The sequence below is a fragment of the Asterias amurensis genome, chromosome 8 (genome assembly GCF_032118995.1).
Source record: "Asterias amurensis chromosome 8, ASM3211899v1".
Classification (NCBI taxonomy): domain Eukaryota; kingdom Metazoa; phylum Echinodermata; class Asteroidea; order Forcipulatida; family Asteriidae; genus Asterias; species Asterias amurensis.
Window position 1 is genome coordinate 10972090 of NC_092655.1, and position 15400 is coordinate 10987489.

A 15400-nucleotide genomic window follows, 5' to 3' on the forward strand; every position below is an offset into this window, starting at 1 on the left:
TTTAGAAATGTGCAGTAGTTCTGCACAATTTATGGTTTTCTTTTAGTAAGCAAACTCACCTTAAATTTATTGTATACAAGACAGTTCTGGGTTAGGTTTCATTACATAGGCCCTATCCCTATCACTTTTCTGTAAGAAAACCAAAGTTTTGGTTTTCAATTTCAGACGTGTTTACAGGTCTGAAATTTAACAGGTCTGAAATTTTGTATCAAACCAAAGAAGTGATCCACGTTCAGATTAAAGGAACCTGTGCGGAAGTTTCCAACCATTAAATCTAAACAAATTGGATTCCACTCGCATGGTAACAAATTACACGCTGAATTTTCACCAGCTTTGACTCCAAGTCGCCACGTCTAAATGAGTTTTCTGGATCGTTTGAAGGTTACGTTGTAGCCGACATTTAGGGAAGTTGTCACTAGCATGTCTTGAGTATTGAGTACGCACATTCATAAACTGTACTTACATGTATGTGAGGCACATGGATGAGGGGCGTTAAGTACTTGTGTTACGTGTTAAAGAAACTGTAACTTTCAGGAATTAACTGTTTAAAGACACTGTCACTTTTGTCTTCAACGGATATAAATTACAGTGTATATATTGCTGCTTCATTGCTTTGGTTTTCCTGTCTCAGTATTTATTGTTCTAATGTATAATGTGATTGTAAATGGTTAACTTTTTTTGTTGTACATTGCGCCTTTGAATAGCATTGCATTACCACACTTTGAGCTTTCAATTTAGGTTGTCTCTTTTTCCAATTTTCATAGTTGTTCTCTGCATTTTAATGTAATGTATATTTTTATCAATAAAATCACAACAAAAACTGACTGGGTAAATTGTTATCTTTATATCAAAGTATGCTAGCCCCAGGTCAGTGCATGTTTAGCCTCGCCTTCCACCTCTAGGACCGCAGTTCGAATCCCAACATGGGCAATAGGTTGATTGGCTTTTCAGTCCCCTGCCTGACTGAGTGGGTTTTGCCTGGAGTAATTCTCTGCGTTTTTTCCCCCACATCTAAAACTGAAATTTCTTTATTGTCTTCTCTCCTCTCATTTGGCTCAAATTTATTATTTATTTGGCAATATTTATTTGGCAATTCACACAAAAGAGCTAATAAGAAGCGCTAAGAAGATGCTAGAAGCGCTAATAAGAGCGCTGAGAAATTCAAATCTAACTCCAAAGTACATTCACATTGTTTATACAGACAGAATTAATGAACACATCCCAAGTAAAGTACACATATTTATCTCATCCTAAAAGGATCATTTCATCTCAGTAGATAAAACGGACTGAATTTGCATTGATCTGCATGAATTAGACCATTCCTCAATGCATTCTAACCAACCCTATGACAACAGGTTAATACATACGCAGTCCAACAAACCCTGGGGGACCATTAAGAGTAGAACAGCGTCTCTGTAAAACCCAAGATCGATACAAGCTTTTTGGAGGTTGTTTGTCCCGGAAACGATGTGCCGGTCGTTTGTGGAACGATCGGTTTCATCTTTGTGAGCAGGAGGAAAATACAAGGAATGGATTACTTTTGGCTTAAGGGATGGTTGGTGTGCATGACGGAGCTACATGTTTGGGTCATAGTTTTAAAAATGCATGGCAAGATTTTGCCATTTGAAGGAATTTATTTTGTGTACAATTTTTACTAGAAACGCTGTTTAAAAATGAAGAATACAAAACAAGCTTCCACATGCCACGGACATTGCATAAAATACATTTAACATTCAAACAAACTTGTTGGCCGACTTGTTGGCCGATTATTCAAACAATACCCTAAATAAAATCTTACAACATAATTGAAGCTTTAAATAAGTTATTTAGGTCAATTCTGCAACAACAAAAATGATCTAGCATCTTTAAATCAGACAGCCAAGATGAATTCCAATTTATTAACAAAACACATTGTAACTAATTATATTGCAGCCTGAAATGTACAGTGTGAACATTGATAAGACGGTCAACTCCGTGGCACATGACCAACAGAATTTCATATGAAAATAGAGTATTAACAATGATCTTTGTATTTTAAATTGTATTTTTTTCTTACCAACTATAAATAAGGTGTATGCATAAGTGTGCAAGGTACAATGTACTGTCTAAATGATAAGTTGTGAAATTCCATTGTTTGGGGAACTTACATTGTTGTATCTTGTCATGGGTGGGTTGCTGAATCAGTATGGCAAAACGCATCTAACAGCCCGGTATCCATGTAGGCCCAATTATGTACAATTGATAATGTAAGAAAAAAAAGAAAAAAATACATACTTTAAGTATTCCTCATGTAATTTTGCATTTGAATGTGTACAGTGTATTGTTCCATGGTCGTACATTTGACTGATTATCTGTTTGTGATTTATTGTGCTAAGCAGCAGTTTAAACTAGGTTACTTGACATTGCACTTGCCCCCTAAATCATATAACATCGTTAATCAGTTTCTGAGTTTGATTTGACCACCCATTAGTGTGTATATTACAACTGGAGATGCACTGACTGTTTATTTGTCTTTTCTCTTCCGTCTCTCGTAGAAATTGCCAAGGATTATCTTCATCGGATTGGCAACTTCCAAGTGATATCAGGTATCATCTCACCAGTACATGATGCTTATGGAAAGAAGGTACAGATATAGAACAAGATTGTAATTTGGCATCAGAAAGATGGAGCATACTTGCTTGCTTTGATATTCCTGTTTTAAAGCAGAAAACAACTGCTGAATACACATGTAGTTGAAGACTACGTTGTATCTTTGTGGGTTTCTAGCATGAAGCAATATATTTGTTCATGATTGGTTGGTTATGTGGCTAGGAGCTTTGTGAATCTTACCCTAGTCTGTTGGAGGCCAGACAAACATTAAACTTTACGTCATCGGTCCTTTTGGGACTAAAATTGTATATTAAAGGCAGTGGACACTATTGGTAATTACTCCAAATAATTATTAGCATAAAACCTTACTTGGTAATGAGTAATAGGGAGAGGTTGATAGTATAAAACATTGTGAGAAACGGCTCCCTCTGAAGTCACATAGTTTTCGAGAACGAAGTAATTTTCCTTGAATTTGATTTCAAGCATCTGAAAGCACACAACTTCGTGTGACCAGGTTGTTTTTTCTTTCATTGTTATCTCGTAACTTCGATGACCAATTGAGCTCAATTTTTGACAGGTTTGTTATTTCATGCATATGTTGAGATACACCAAGTGAGAAGACTGGTGTTTGACAATTACCAATAGTGTCCAGTGTCTTTAAGTTGGGTGTGTTGCCTAAAATGCGCAGAAACACAGGCGATCTCCCAAAACGGCGGAATCAAGATTTATTGTGGTAATGATGTAAAGTCAATCACTGTGCATACTGTTGGGGTTTCATGATAGATTGAGACATCTTCTTTATCAGAAAACTAAAAGACACAGGGAATAAGTGTCTGTTGTAAACATACAAGTAGTCAGAACCAACCTTGTTGACTTATGGTGTTTTGAAAATGAAGCAATGACAGCATGCTTGTCTGCTCTCTAGGCTATAATAACAGGAGCATTTTTTTTATTGGATTCTGTTGCCGTTTGGTTTCTGAAAATCATCTCAATTAATTTGTTATCCTCTCATTAATTGAGCAAGAAAGCACAAAGCAACATGCGCCCCCACACTAACTTCAAAAATAAAACGTGAAGAATGAAGACGCCTTAGTGTCTCCGTCTCTTCAAGCGAGGTTAGTAAAGTTCAATGAATGGCCTTCTACTAAACCGGAACACACGGAGGCAAACGAGGCTGAAATCTATACCTCTTCCTCTACCCTGAAATATCCGCTTGACCGCAGCTGGCTCGGACCAAATGACAGTCAGTAGGGCATAACTTATAATGCACAAATATTCATGGCAGGCGTTTAAAGATTTATTAATTTGCACGGTTGTTTACTCCTCCAGGCAGGAATGAAGGCAGATAGTATGCACTGCTATTTTGGCACCCATGTCTTGAAAACACAACATTTGATACTTTTTTTAGAAGGCTAGAGTCTTCAGCTTTACTTGAAAATTGAAACTTCTTAGATAAATTGTTGGGATGTACCAACTGTCTGTATTATAATCATCTGTTGCAAGTCCTGCAAAATTTACAAACTTGAATAAATTACTGACTTCAGAACCTAGTTTTTCATACCACTAGTAAGCTTGCTACAACATTGAAAATATGAATTTATTATTATTTATTTATTTGGCCATGACAAATATTACAAAGAACATTAAATACAAAGTTGCAAAACAAGTAAGTTAAAAGTATAATAGATGTAAAAATTTGCATGGGGATAAAAATATTATTTTTGGTTTTTACCCATACACCGATGTGTGTTAGCACTGTAAACTCAGTACTTTCCCGAGTCCTGTGAAAAAATATCACAGGCATGTTACTCCGGTGGGATTCGAACCCACGACCCTTGCAATTCTAGAGCAGTGTCTTTTTACCAACTACATGTAGACTACCGAGATTGCACGGCAGCTAGAGGCAGTACATGTAAACAATTTAAAGAGGATCTGGGAAAACATTTTTACAGCCCCTCCCTAAAAACAGGATTTTCTTGACAGCTGTTTATATTCAGTCACCAACTAGCTCAGTCAAAATAAATGACTATGTAATAACACCCAACCACAGATATTTTTACCCCCAAAAGTATTGTACATGTACAACTAAGTCACAAATAAAAACATTACGGTATTATGTATTCAACAGTTAGTGTAATGTAACTGAAGTTGTCATCTACCAAATGTAACATGGTTTTCAGATCAGCTGTTGATAAGGTCTTCTTACAGATGCCTAAATTCCATATTGGCAAATGTTTTGGTGTGTTGGCGTTTAATGTTCTATGACTAGAGTTGTGCGTGTTGTATAAATCTTTCAGCTCAGTTCATATCATGATTGACTGTACATGATACATTCACTATGTACCATAACATTCCTCAGCCTCGAGAATTCTCTTGCCATGTTGTAACTGTTATCAATGAATCTCATTGAATCTCAGGCTGTGTGTTGACCTTGCTATCCCGTTGTTACTTAACTCTCTTCCTTAATAGAATGCTTTACTCTGCATCTTGTTTTCATTGCTGCACAGTCAATGCTAATTGCTTCTTATATTATATACTGAACATGCTGAATGCAATTACCAACAGATCTTCTTAACTTGAATCTGTACCAATATTGAACGTATCATTGCTATATAAACTCTATCAAATTAGAAGGTGTACGTTACAAAATAAATATGTACGTGTGTAGGGCCTATTTAAATAGGATTCTGATTTACTGAATTACTGGAAAAACAGTCAACGCTTGTTTGCTTGATGTAATCTGATTTTCTATACTCCTGTTTTATTTTGAGTTTGGTTTTTATTTGCCTGGATTTATTGAATCTGATTACAGGCTTTCTGGTGATCTGGAATATGATATTGGGGACACACCACCAGTCTTGAAATATATGTACTGTAAACTTTTTTCACACAAAGATTGACGAATGATACTTGAAGCTTTGTAGGTGTGGGAAATCAGTAAATGTTAGAATTGTAAACTTGCAGGTACACCCATGTGTAATAGTCTTGATGTTTCAATCATTAGAGAGGTTTTGCAGAGTCGCGGATACGAATACGCATACAGATATCGAACTGTACGCGTTCGCGTCAAGTGAGCTGTGTAGTTTTGTTTCGCAAAGTTCTACTGATTACCCTCAACTTGAGGCTCAAGAGGGTGCTATTAACCAAATAGCTGCACCCATGGACAATCGCCATTTCTCTTTTTCTGAAGCATTTAGGTTAACAAATGTCCAACTACATCCATGTATGATACCAACTACATAAGCAAAAAATATTGGTCTTCGAGTTTGCCCTTGACTCATTCTCTTTCTCAAGGTGTACATAGTGATACTGGTGAGCCTGCTCATCACAAATCCTCTGGCATTTTCACACTTCAGAATTTGTTATTCATAAATCTGAATCGAGGGCAACCAGACAAACCTTGAACATAACTTGCCTTTTAAAGGCCGTTTTGGTAATGACTCAAAACAAAGCACTTAGAACTTGCTTGGTAACGAGTAGTGGAGAGCTTTTGATAGTATAGGAAAACTTTAGAAAACGACTCCCTCTGTGAAGTAACATAGTTTTTGAGAAAGAGGTAATTTCTTACTGTTAAGTCTTTTTCAGGCATCTGAAAGCAGACAAATTTGTGCACCAAGGTTTTCTTTGCTTTCAGTAATTTGCAGATGACCAAATTTGAGCAAAAACTTTCACAGATTTGTAATTTTATGCATGTTCGGATACTGAGAAGTGAGAATACTGGCCTTTCACAATAATGTACCAAAGGTGTCCAGTGCCTTTAAAGATCCTAGACACTATTGGTAATTGTCAAAGACCAGTCTTCTCACTTTGTGTATCTCAACATATGCACAAAATAACAAACCTGTGAAAATTTGAGCTCAATTGGTCATCGAAAGTGCAAGATAAAATTGAAAGAAAAAACACCTTGTCACACGAAGTTGTGTGCTTTCAGATGCATGGTTTCGAGACCTCAAATTCTAAACTTGAGGTCTCGAAATCAAATTCGCGGAAAATTACTTCTTTATCAAAAACTACGTAACTTCAGAGGGAGCCGTTTCTCACAATGTTTTATACTATCAACCTCTCCCCAATACTCATTACCAAGTAAGGTCCTATGCTAACAATTATTTTGAGTAATTATCAATAGTGTCCACTGCCTTTAAGTGACTGCAACTCAAAACTCAAAAAAAAATTACTTGATAACTAGGTATAGAATTTTGATTCGCAAAACCTATTTATGTCCTACTTTATATTATAACATCATGTAGCAGTTTATGGCAAGTGATCTCCCCAAGTGAAATTTGTAATTTTGAGCTCAAGTGTATGTCTATTGTGCACCGTCTGCCAGCTACACTCCATCAAAGGCTTTAATCATGTCTTGAATGGTGTTCACACTTTTTGTAATTGACTGCATTTTAAATTAATGAAAGCCGCCACCTGTACATTGTTTTTGACTTACTTGTTCTGTGGAAAGTGTTGAACGCATGCACATGTAGTTCTGGGTTGGAATAAAGAAGGACAGGGATGTGAAGTTAATTGTAAAATACCAGGAAACTGGGATGCTTTTTTCTCTAATTTCCTGCCTGGGACATTCTCAAAGTTTACTGTGAAATTGTTGGTTCATGAATCATGTACACATGTATGCACAATGTAAATGTGAGCGCTTTGAATGCACTGGTTAGTACAGTGTTTTAACGCTACATACAAAGAGTGGATATGAGGGCAAACAAAAGAAGTCCACATAATGTAGGGACTTGAAACACTATGTGGAATTACACACGTCCACACGGTGTTAAAAATACAGAGTTGAAGAATAGGATTTTTCGGAACAGAACAAAGGAATGTCTGCGCAGTGACTGTAACACAGAGCTGTGTGTGTTGTTGTACATGTAGTTCCTTTATGTTTGCAATAAACTGAAATTTGTGCTTATTTTCTTTAAAACTACACAACTTATCAGTTCTTATAGCACTTTGTTATGGGCCCGTCTAAGGGTTTGTTAAGTTTCAATACAGGTATGCTATAGTTTATTTTATATTTAGACTTAGAGCACCATGTAGGGTTCTGGGGGTGTTACATGGGGGTGTACATCGCAATCTGCTGCCAACCATGCTAGAAACACCAGGGTAAACCTTTGGATCCCTTAGTTTTGTTACACAACACAAAGGACTAACGGGTTTACATCCAACTCACTGTCTCACAGGATGAATCAATAATGGTCAAGAGTCTTGGGACACAGGTGTCAAGACTGGGACTCGAACCCACACTCTGTCGATCATAAACACCTGAGCTTGAGACCATTGAGCGAGACCACTGGGCTACATTATGCATACTGTAATGTGATGATTAAGTATTGTTTTTTCTATAACAAGTGTCTGAAGCTGAACCACTTTGATTGTTTTTGTATTGTTTCAGGGTCTTGTTTCCGCTAAGCACAGATTAGAGATGTGCAGTCAAGCTTTGAAGACATCTGATTGGATCAAATTAAATTCATGGGAAACTGAACAAGAAGGGTGGACAGAAACAGCAAAGGTTAGTATTAAACGTCCTCTCTAAAATCAGACGAGTCTCGCACGTATTCAAACATTTGTGGGACAACTTTGGTTCAACCCACTTTGCTTTAATGGATGATGGAAAGAAACTTGTGCATGTTAATGGGTCCCAATGTTCAAATACGTGCTGGACTTGCACAAGTCTGTTCATATATTATTTTATTAGATCTATCAAGCCCTACAGCAACTGCTTGGGTGGGTGTGGATCCCTATCATTGATCCATCGAACAGTGCACTGTGAGGAACATACATTGTCCAATACAGCAATGTAGATGGTGCCAGGTTGTTTAAATGTTGAATGGGATTTTATAGTCTCAAGTTTTGTTGGATGAGGTAGTCATTACTCTGATTGATCAATGTATGAAGAGGCAGAATTTACATGTAGTGTTTATTGCTGGTTAAATGAAACCTCAAAGTGCCGCTGTAATATACAGGCCCCAAGATACATTTGTACCTGTGATAATAAGTCAAGTTATTATTATTATTTTTAACAATTTCGGCTAGAGATTGAAAACCTAATCTTCAGGTCTAAGGTTTGAACTGAGATCCACGGAGGTAAAATGTCAGATACAACTATGCCAGTTAGATGCCAAGATAGCAAGGTTTAATAATAAAATTGCATTGGAAATAAACAGGTTATTTGTAGAGGGATAAAGGTATAAAACATATTGTTTACAAAAAAGACTTCCACCAATTAGTTATAAATCTAATGCAATACATATTGTAAGAACTTTTAAGTTGTCAATTTAACAGAACTATTTATAGATGGGATTAACAATGTCTACTCCTATATAATAAAAAATAAGGTACTAGTATAAAATAGCCAAAAGCGAATTGGCAATGCAACACACACCATTAAGCCAACACGGTCAACCCGACAGATAAATGTGTATTTTGTGGGTACCAGTAGTAAATACAATGACTAAGTATTTTATATGATAGTAAAATATGATGTGTCTTTATATAGCAAGTGATGAATTTTAATTTAAAGCCCTTATACACTTTCGGAACAGAACAAAAAATAAAAGTTCACAGATTTACAAATAACTTACAGGGTTTACAGAAGGTAATGGTAAAAGACTTCTCTTGAAATATTATTCCATGAAATGCTCTACTTTTTGAGAAAACATTAAAACAATTATCAATTCTCGACAGCGAGAATTACGGATTTATAGTAAACACGTGTCATGACACGGCGAAACGTGCGGAAACAAGGGCGGGTTTTTCTCGTTATTTTCTCCCGACTCCGATGACCGATTGAGCCTAAATTTTCACAGGTTTGTTATTTTGTTATATAAGTTGTGATACACGAAGTGTGGGCCTTTGGACAACTGTTTACCGAAAGTGTCCAATGGCTTTAACCAAGTATTCATTTTGTTTGACTTTATCTGGGTTGTACTCAATTACAGACTGTAATATGTAAATGAAAGATAAAACGGTATGTTCAAATTTAACTGACTAGAGTGGCTACATGAAACCCAAACATCCCTCTGGCTGACACTTAACTCCCTTATAGTGAAGCCGTAACATGCCTTCATACATGGGTATACACCAGACCTTGCACTTCAGCTCTATAAAAAGAAGCGGGTCGGTCTAGTAAACTGCTTTTGATTTGCCTGAAAGAAATTTTAGGAACTTGGATTTTAAATTTATTCAATGTTATTCGCTTTCAGATATAAAAATTTGATTTAAAGGTCAAATAAACTAAAATTCACTCACTTAACGAATCAAAACTTTTAAGCGTGTTTTCTAAGAACACCATAATAACATTTTATATAGGTACCATGATATATTTTTTTATTTGCTCATTAAATTTTTAGCAAGACTTGTGTTTACTAGTCCAAAGCAGTTTTCATTCAATATGTATAAATTAGGCTATAGTGTGGCCCATTTTCATTGAGCTGCAGGGGGAAAATGCTTAGCAAATTCCATTACTAAGAAAGAATGAGCGGGGCACCATTCGCAACAATGTAAACATGTAAATGGCTGTTACCTGATTGATTCTTCTAAGTAAAATTTTCTGCGCTTAGCAAGTTTTAATGTTAACAATTTAGTGTTTTGAAATTTGGCCCAGAGCAGGCTCTTGATAAGATATGTTTTGCTAACTACATACATGGTACATTATGTAAGCATAGAAGATAGGTTTCAGGACTCCAGTCTGTGGTTCCTTATATGCAAAAGTATTGTAGCTTGTGCCGCCATGTACATTGTCAATGTGCAGGGCACCCTCACCAACTGTCCCATAATGAACAATTCTTTAGGCTCATTTGAAAACCAAGGGTGATTTCTTAAATCTACGTACAGCTTCATTATTGCATTAGTTCATTTGTGGTAATTTAATCATCGTCTCAGATTGCATAATTCAATTTAGTAGCCCACGCTAACGGATCTTTTGTTACCACAATGACGCATATGAAAGGTCACCACTATTTTTTTTTTTTTTCCCCTTCTTATTTTTTCTCTGTTATCTTTATAAAATATTACAATAATTGAGTGAGAATTGAGTCTGGTCTATCAAGGATGATAGAATTATACATTGGAGGTCATAATTCTTAGGAAATAATTGCATTTAGAGAGTCTTGACAATGTGTACAAAAAAATCAATCCAATTAGTCTAGATAATTGACTAATAGAAGACTTTGGTTGTCTAATGGGGGAATCTTGTTATGCTGTGCACTGTGGGACATTGCAATAAACCTAATGGAATGGTAAAACATTAAGCACAAAGTGGTTGGAGGTAAACTAAATTTAAAACCAGAAAGTGCACAATGTTTTCAACATGTATATTTGTGTTTGTACATTGTACTTACATGTACACGTAAGACCAATTTCAGTCCTCTGTCAACTTTCAAAGCAATTGAATGGCAAAAGGGACTCTGCTTTAAAATGTGAAAATATAATAGTAACATGTATTTTCGTTTACTAAATGAACTGCAAAAATATGAACAGTCTAATCAAGGTGAACCATGCTTGTTGATAAAAGCAATTCTGTGAATTTGTTTTATTTTGTAAAAATAATAATATTGTGATATGATCACAGCGCTAGTTTCAGTACTAAAATCATTTAAAGCACAAACTTGATACTGGGATGATATTACTCAACAGACTCAGCAGAAAATATTGGCCAAAGAAATCATTGCTTAACATGACTGAGGAAGAAACTTGTGTTAATACATGTAACTAATCCAGTACAGTTTCTATTCACTACATATTCAATGTTCAGCAAATTTGTGTGCTTTAAAAAGCATCTTGCATGAAATTGAAATCCATCCCTGCACAGAAATGATAACTTTAAAACAATTTGGGGAAATTGTAGATTAACAAGTGTATATTGATAAACAACATGAGATGACTAGCCACAGACTTGTTTATGTGTGGGTAACAGGTCTTGAAGCAGCAAGTGATATTATAAACACCCCTCCCCTCCATCCAGAAGCATAAGTCGGAAAAGATTGTCAGCCACAATTTAATTTAAAACTGACCCCTAACTGACAAAACGATGGCGGCACCACACATCAACGTGTGACAAGCCTGGCTGCTGGAGTTGGTTTTCTTCTTTGAGGATTGTTCAATCGATACCAGGAGCGACATCTAGACCTGATGGTGTTTTCATTCTCTCCCTGCGCCACACTCTCCTCGCGCTGATGAAATTGCTGAAGGGGTCTTGCGGGAGGGTACTCTCTTCGATTATGTTGATCATGTTGTAGTTTTTAAAATTGGATACGTGTCGGCCGTAGGGGAAGGGGAGCTGTTCATATCCTGTGCCTGAGATTCAGTGAATATTATTTTTATTTTATCAAATGAATGCCTCGGTCTATGCCGTCTTTACAGATGCTGGTAATGGCTAGAGGATGTGGGGTGGGTTAGTTGGCACCTGCGAGATTTGCAGTATCTGATAATATTGAATAATGTTACAAATATTGTGTTTCGATAACTGCCCTTTCATTTGGTCTTCATTTTAGTTATTGAAAGTTATGAAACATGGCAGATAAGATGTACAATTGACTGACTTAATAACCTCACCATTTTGTTAAACTTTGCTCTCTTAGTCTCTTATACCTGTTTCAGACATGCTGAACCAAATTCTGAATTAGTATGCAAAAAGTTTGACATCTGAAACAGTGCTGGAGTGACTGGATGTGCTAGAAGTTGAAAGATCTAGAAAGAAGTTGAACGACTCTGGAGTGCCATTGTTTCAGACATCGATCTTGTCGTGAACTGAACCTAATATTACATGTATGTTAAGTTCACCTGCCTGAAACCAAAATTTATTTTGGTCGACCTAGAGTCGCTCCTAATTTATTTGGTTCAGCGTGACGCTGGCGTGCCTGTCTGAAACAGGTGTTACTCTTTCTTGCACATCGTTCAAAACAGGCCAATTACCAGTCTTAAATTGTTAGCCTCTGTAGTTTGACCATCTCTGTTTTCTGCCCCCTGTCTCTTCTCTCTGCAGACACTGAGACACTTCCGCGATGAAGCGAATTCAGACTCATTTAAGGACTTAAACCAGGCATTCACATCACCCGTCTCATGTACAACTATTCCTGTAAGACCGGCTCGTAAGAGAAGGAGAAGCAACAAAAACCAGGATATGAACAGTGGTAAGAAAATGGCATTATCAATTGAAATGGTAATTCTTGCCACAATTTGGGCTTGCCCTTTGCTTGTCTTTGCAAACAAAAACTTTATCAAATGAATTGTAATAAACAAACCAATATTTTTGTCTTTCTTTTAAGGTTATAAACAGATTTATTCTTTCCAATCCGCAAGGTTTAGATACTCATCTCGTTGGCTTGTCAGAGGATTTTACAGAAAATTGAACATTGTAACATTGATGCGCAAAGTAGACATGTACGATTACATCTACATTTTTACATGAGTGAGGATGAGTACAATTGCTGTTGACTTTAAGAAGCCCCTGTAAACTTGCATTGTTAGAATACGACAGGCAACCTGGGATTCTTTTAAACGGTACGGTTGATACAATGTACATACTACGTACATGTTATGCGGACTTAATATATGTTAATTTTGCATCGGGATAAAGATTAACATCTACTCAATCATTGAAGTACCTGCTGCTTAAAGTAGGATTCAAACCACCGCACTGGGCTCGTTCGATGGACTAGTGGTAGACATCTGATCCAGAATGACAAATGTCTTGGGTTCAAATCCCACTCGAGTGATAATGCGCATGCATTTTGTTCATAGGACTCTGGAAAGTACTGAGTATACACCTACATTGGTGTAAGAGAAACAAAAACCAAAATAATATTTTGTGGACTTGTTGCTTTGGTAGAAAAGTTAAATGCGTTGTGCGTTGTTAAAGGCATTGGACACTATTGGTAATTACTCAAAATAATTATTAGCATAAAACCTCACTTGGTAACGAGTTATGGGGAGAGTAATGGGTTTTGAGAAAGATGTAATTTTCCACGAATTTGATTTCGAAACCTCAGATTTAGAAGTTGAGGTCTCGAAATCAAGCATCTGAAACCAACTTCGTGTGACAAGGGTGTTTTGACAATTACCAATAGTATTCAGTGCCTTTAAGGGTGTATCGGATACACCCTTCCTCTACACTGAAATTGGGTAGTGACAACAGGACAATGTTTCTACTCTGCGGAGTGTGTGTATTTATATTAGCCGCGATCTCATCAGCACTGTGGATAGATGAACAATCCATCGTGTAGCCCTCTATCTGAGCACAACAGGAAGCATAGCTTACCTCAGCCTGATTACCTACACTATGCCAAACTACACAGTGATTATACCACTGATACCTGACTGATTGCTATACTCATCACCATAAGAGCTCTCTCCACTAGTTGTCAGTCCAGCTATTTGGGTTATATTTATGTCAGTCATCAGCAACGTTTACATGGTCTGTGGATGTACACGTATCTGATTTCACAGTTTATTACGCACCACTGGCACTCAACAAACAAGAATATAAATTCACGTCAGGAGATGAACTTTTGAAATATTGACAATCCACACAACAACATCACTCACAAACAAGAATATAAATTCTTGCTGGAGGATGAACTTGTGAATTACTGGCAATCCACAGGCATGAAATTTTTCCTACTTAAGTCCGTTTTCCCTTTTTTTTTGGGGGGGGGGGAGGGGGGTTCTTGGAAAAATCTGATTTTTTTTTTATAGCCAGAAATGTCTATTAAAGCCTTCACCATGTAGGTCAGTCCTTACAAGTACGCAATAAAATATTACTACTTTTTTCCAAGGATCCAATATCATGCATGACTCCAGTGACCTATGATGCATTTCTATACTCTGAAATAGAAAGGCCCATACAGGAATGTTACTGATTTCACTGTGTTTGATGCTTGACGTCTGCCTGTGTCTGGACCCCAAAGATCTGCTCACATCTTACATGTTTTACTACCCCAAGAAACCAACACATAAACTTGGTATAATTGAATTTAAAAAAAAATTCAATTTTAAAGATTCATGTATTAAAGCCATTGGACCCTTTCGGTTCAGAAAAAAAAATAAAAGTTCACAGATTTACAAATAACTTACAGGGTTTACAGAAGGCAATGGTGAAAGACTTCTCTTGAAATATTATTCCATGAAATGCTTTACTTTTTGAGAAAACAGCAAAACAATATAAATTCTCGTTAACGAGAATTACGGATTTATTTTAAACACATGTCATGACACGGCGAAACGCGCGGAAACAAGGGTGGGTTTTTCCGTTGTTTTCTCCCGACTCCGATGACCGATTGAGCCTAAATTTTCACAGGTTTGTTATTTGATATAGAAGTTGTGGTACACAAAGTGTGGGCCTTGGACAACACTGTTTACCGAAAGGGTCCAATGGCTTTAAAACTCCAAGCACAAAAACCCCATTATTCATGCTTATAAGTTGGTTTGTTTGATAAAAAGCAATAAATGAATAACAACATTTTTGTTTTAAATGACAATCCCAATTTTTGCCATTCAAATCAATTGATAACGTAAAAATGATTAAAATGGCATCGGAGGTGTATATAATTTGTTACCCTCACACTGATGTGTGATAAGCAAGCCTAGAGGAGCAGTGAATATATAATAACTGACCCCAAACCCAGCCTTCATTTCTTTCTGTCCCATACCTCAACAGGGATGCTCCTAGACCTTCCAAACCAACCTCCTAAGTGTTTGGTTTGCAATCATGCTGAAACTCTCTGCTGAGACATGGTTGTTGTTTTTAAGGAATCGATCAGAGCACTAGTTGTCCTGCCATCATTGCATCTCTGTCAACAATGGGGGTGTTTTT

At 36.7% G+C, this 15400-nt stretch overlaps 1 protein-coding gene across 1 annotated transcript in view; it reads left to right on the top strand.

The window, feature by feature from the left end:
- Positions 1-15400, top strand: part of LOC139940337 (nicotinamide/nicotinic acid mononucleotide adenylyltransferase 1-like) — a 44855-nt gene that overhangs the window by 9672 nt on the left and 19783 nt on the right. Inside the window, exons 2-4 of the mRNA XM_071936543.1 lie at positions 2535-2623; positions 7982-8098; positions 12572-12719. Coding sequence (XP_071792644.1) covers positions 2535-2623; positions 7982-8098; positions 12572-12719 — 354 coding nt within the window. The remainder of the gene's footprint in view (positions 1-2534; positions 2624-7981; positions 8099-12571; positions 12720-15400) is intronic.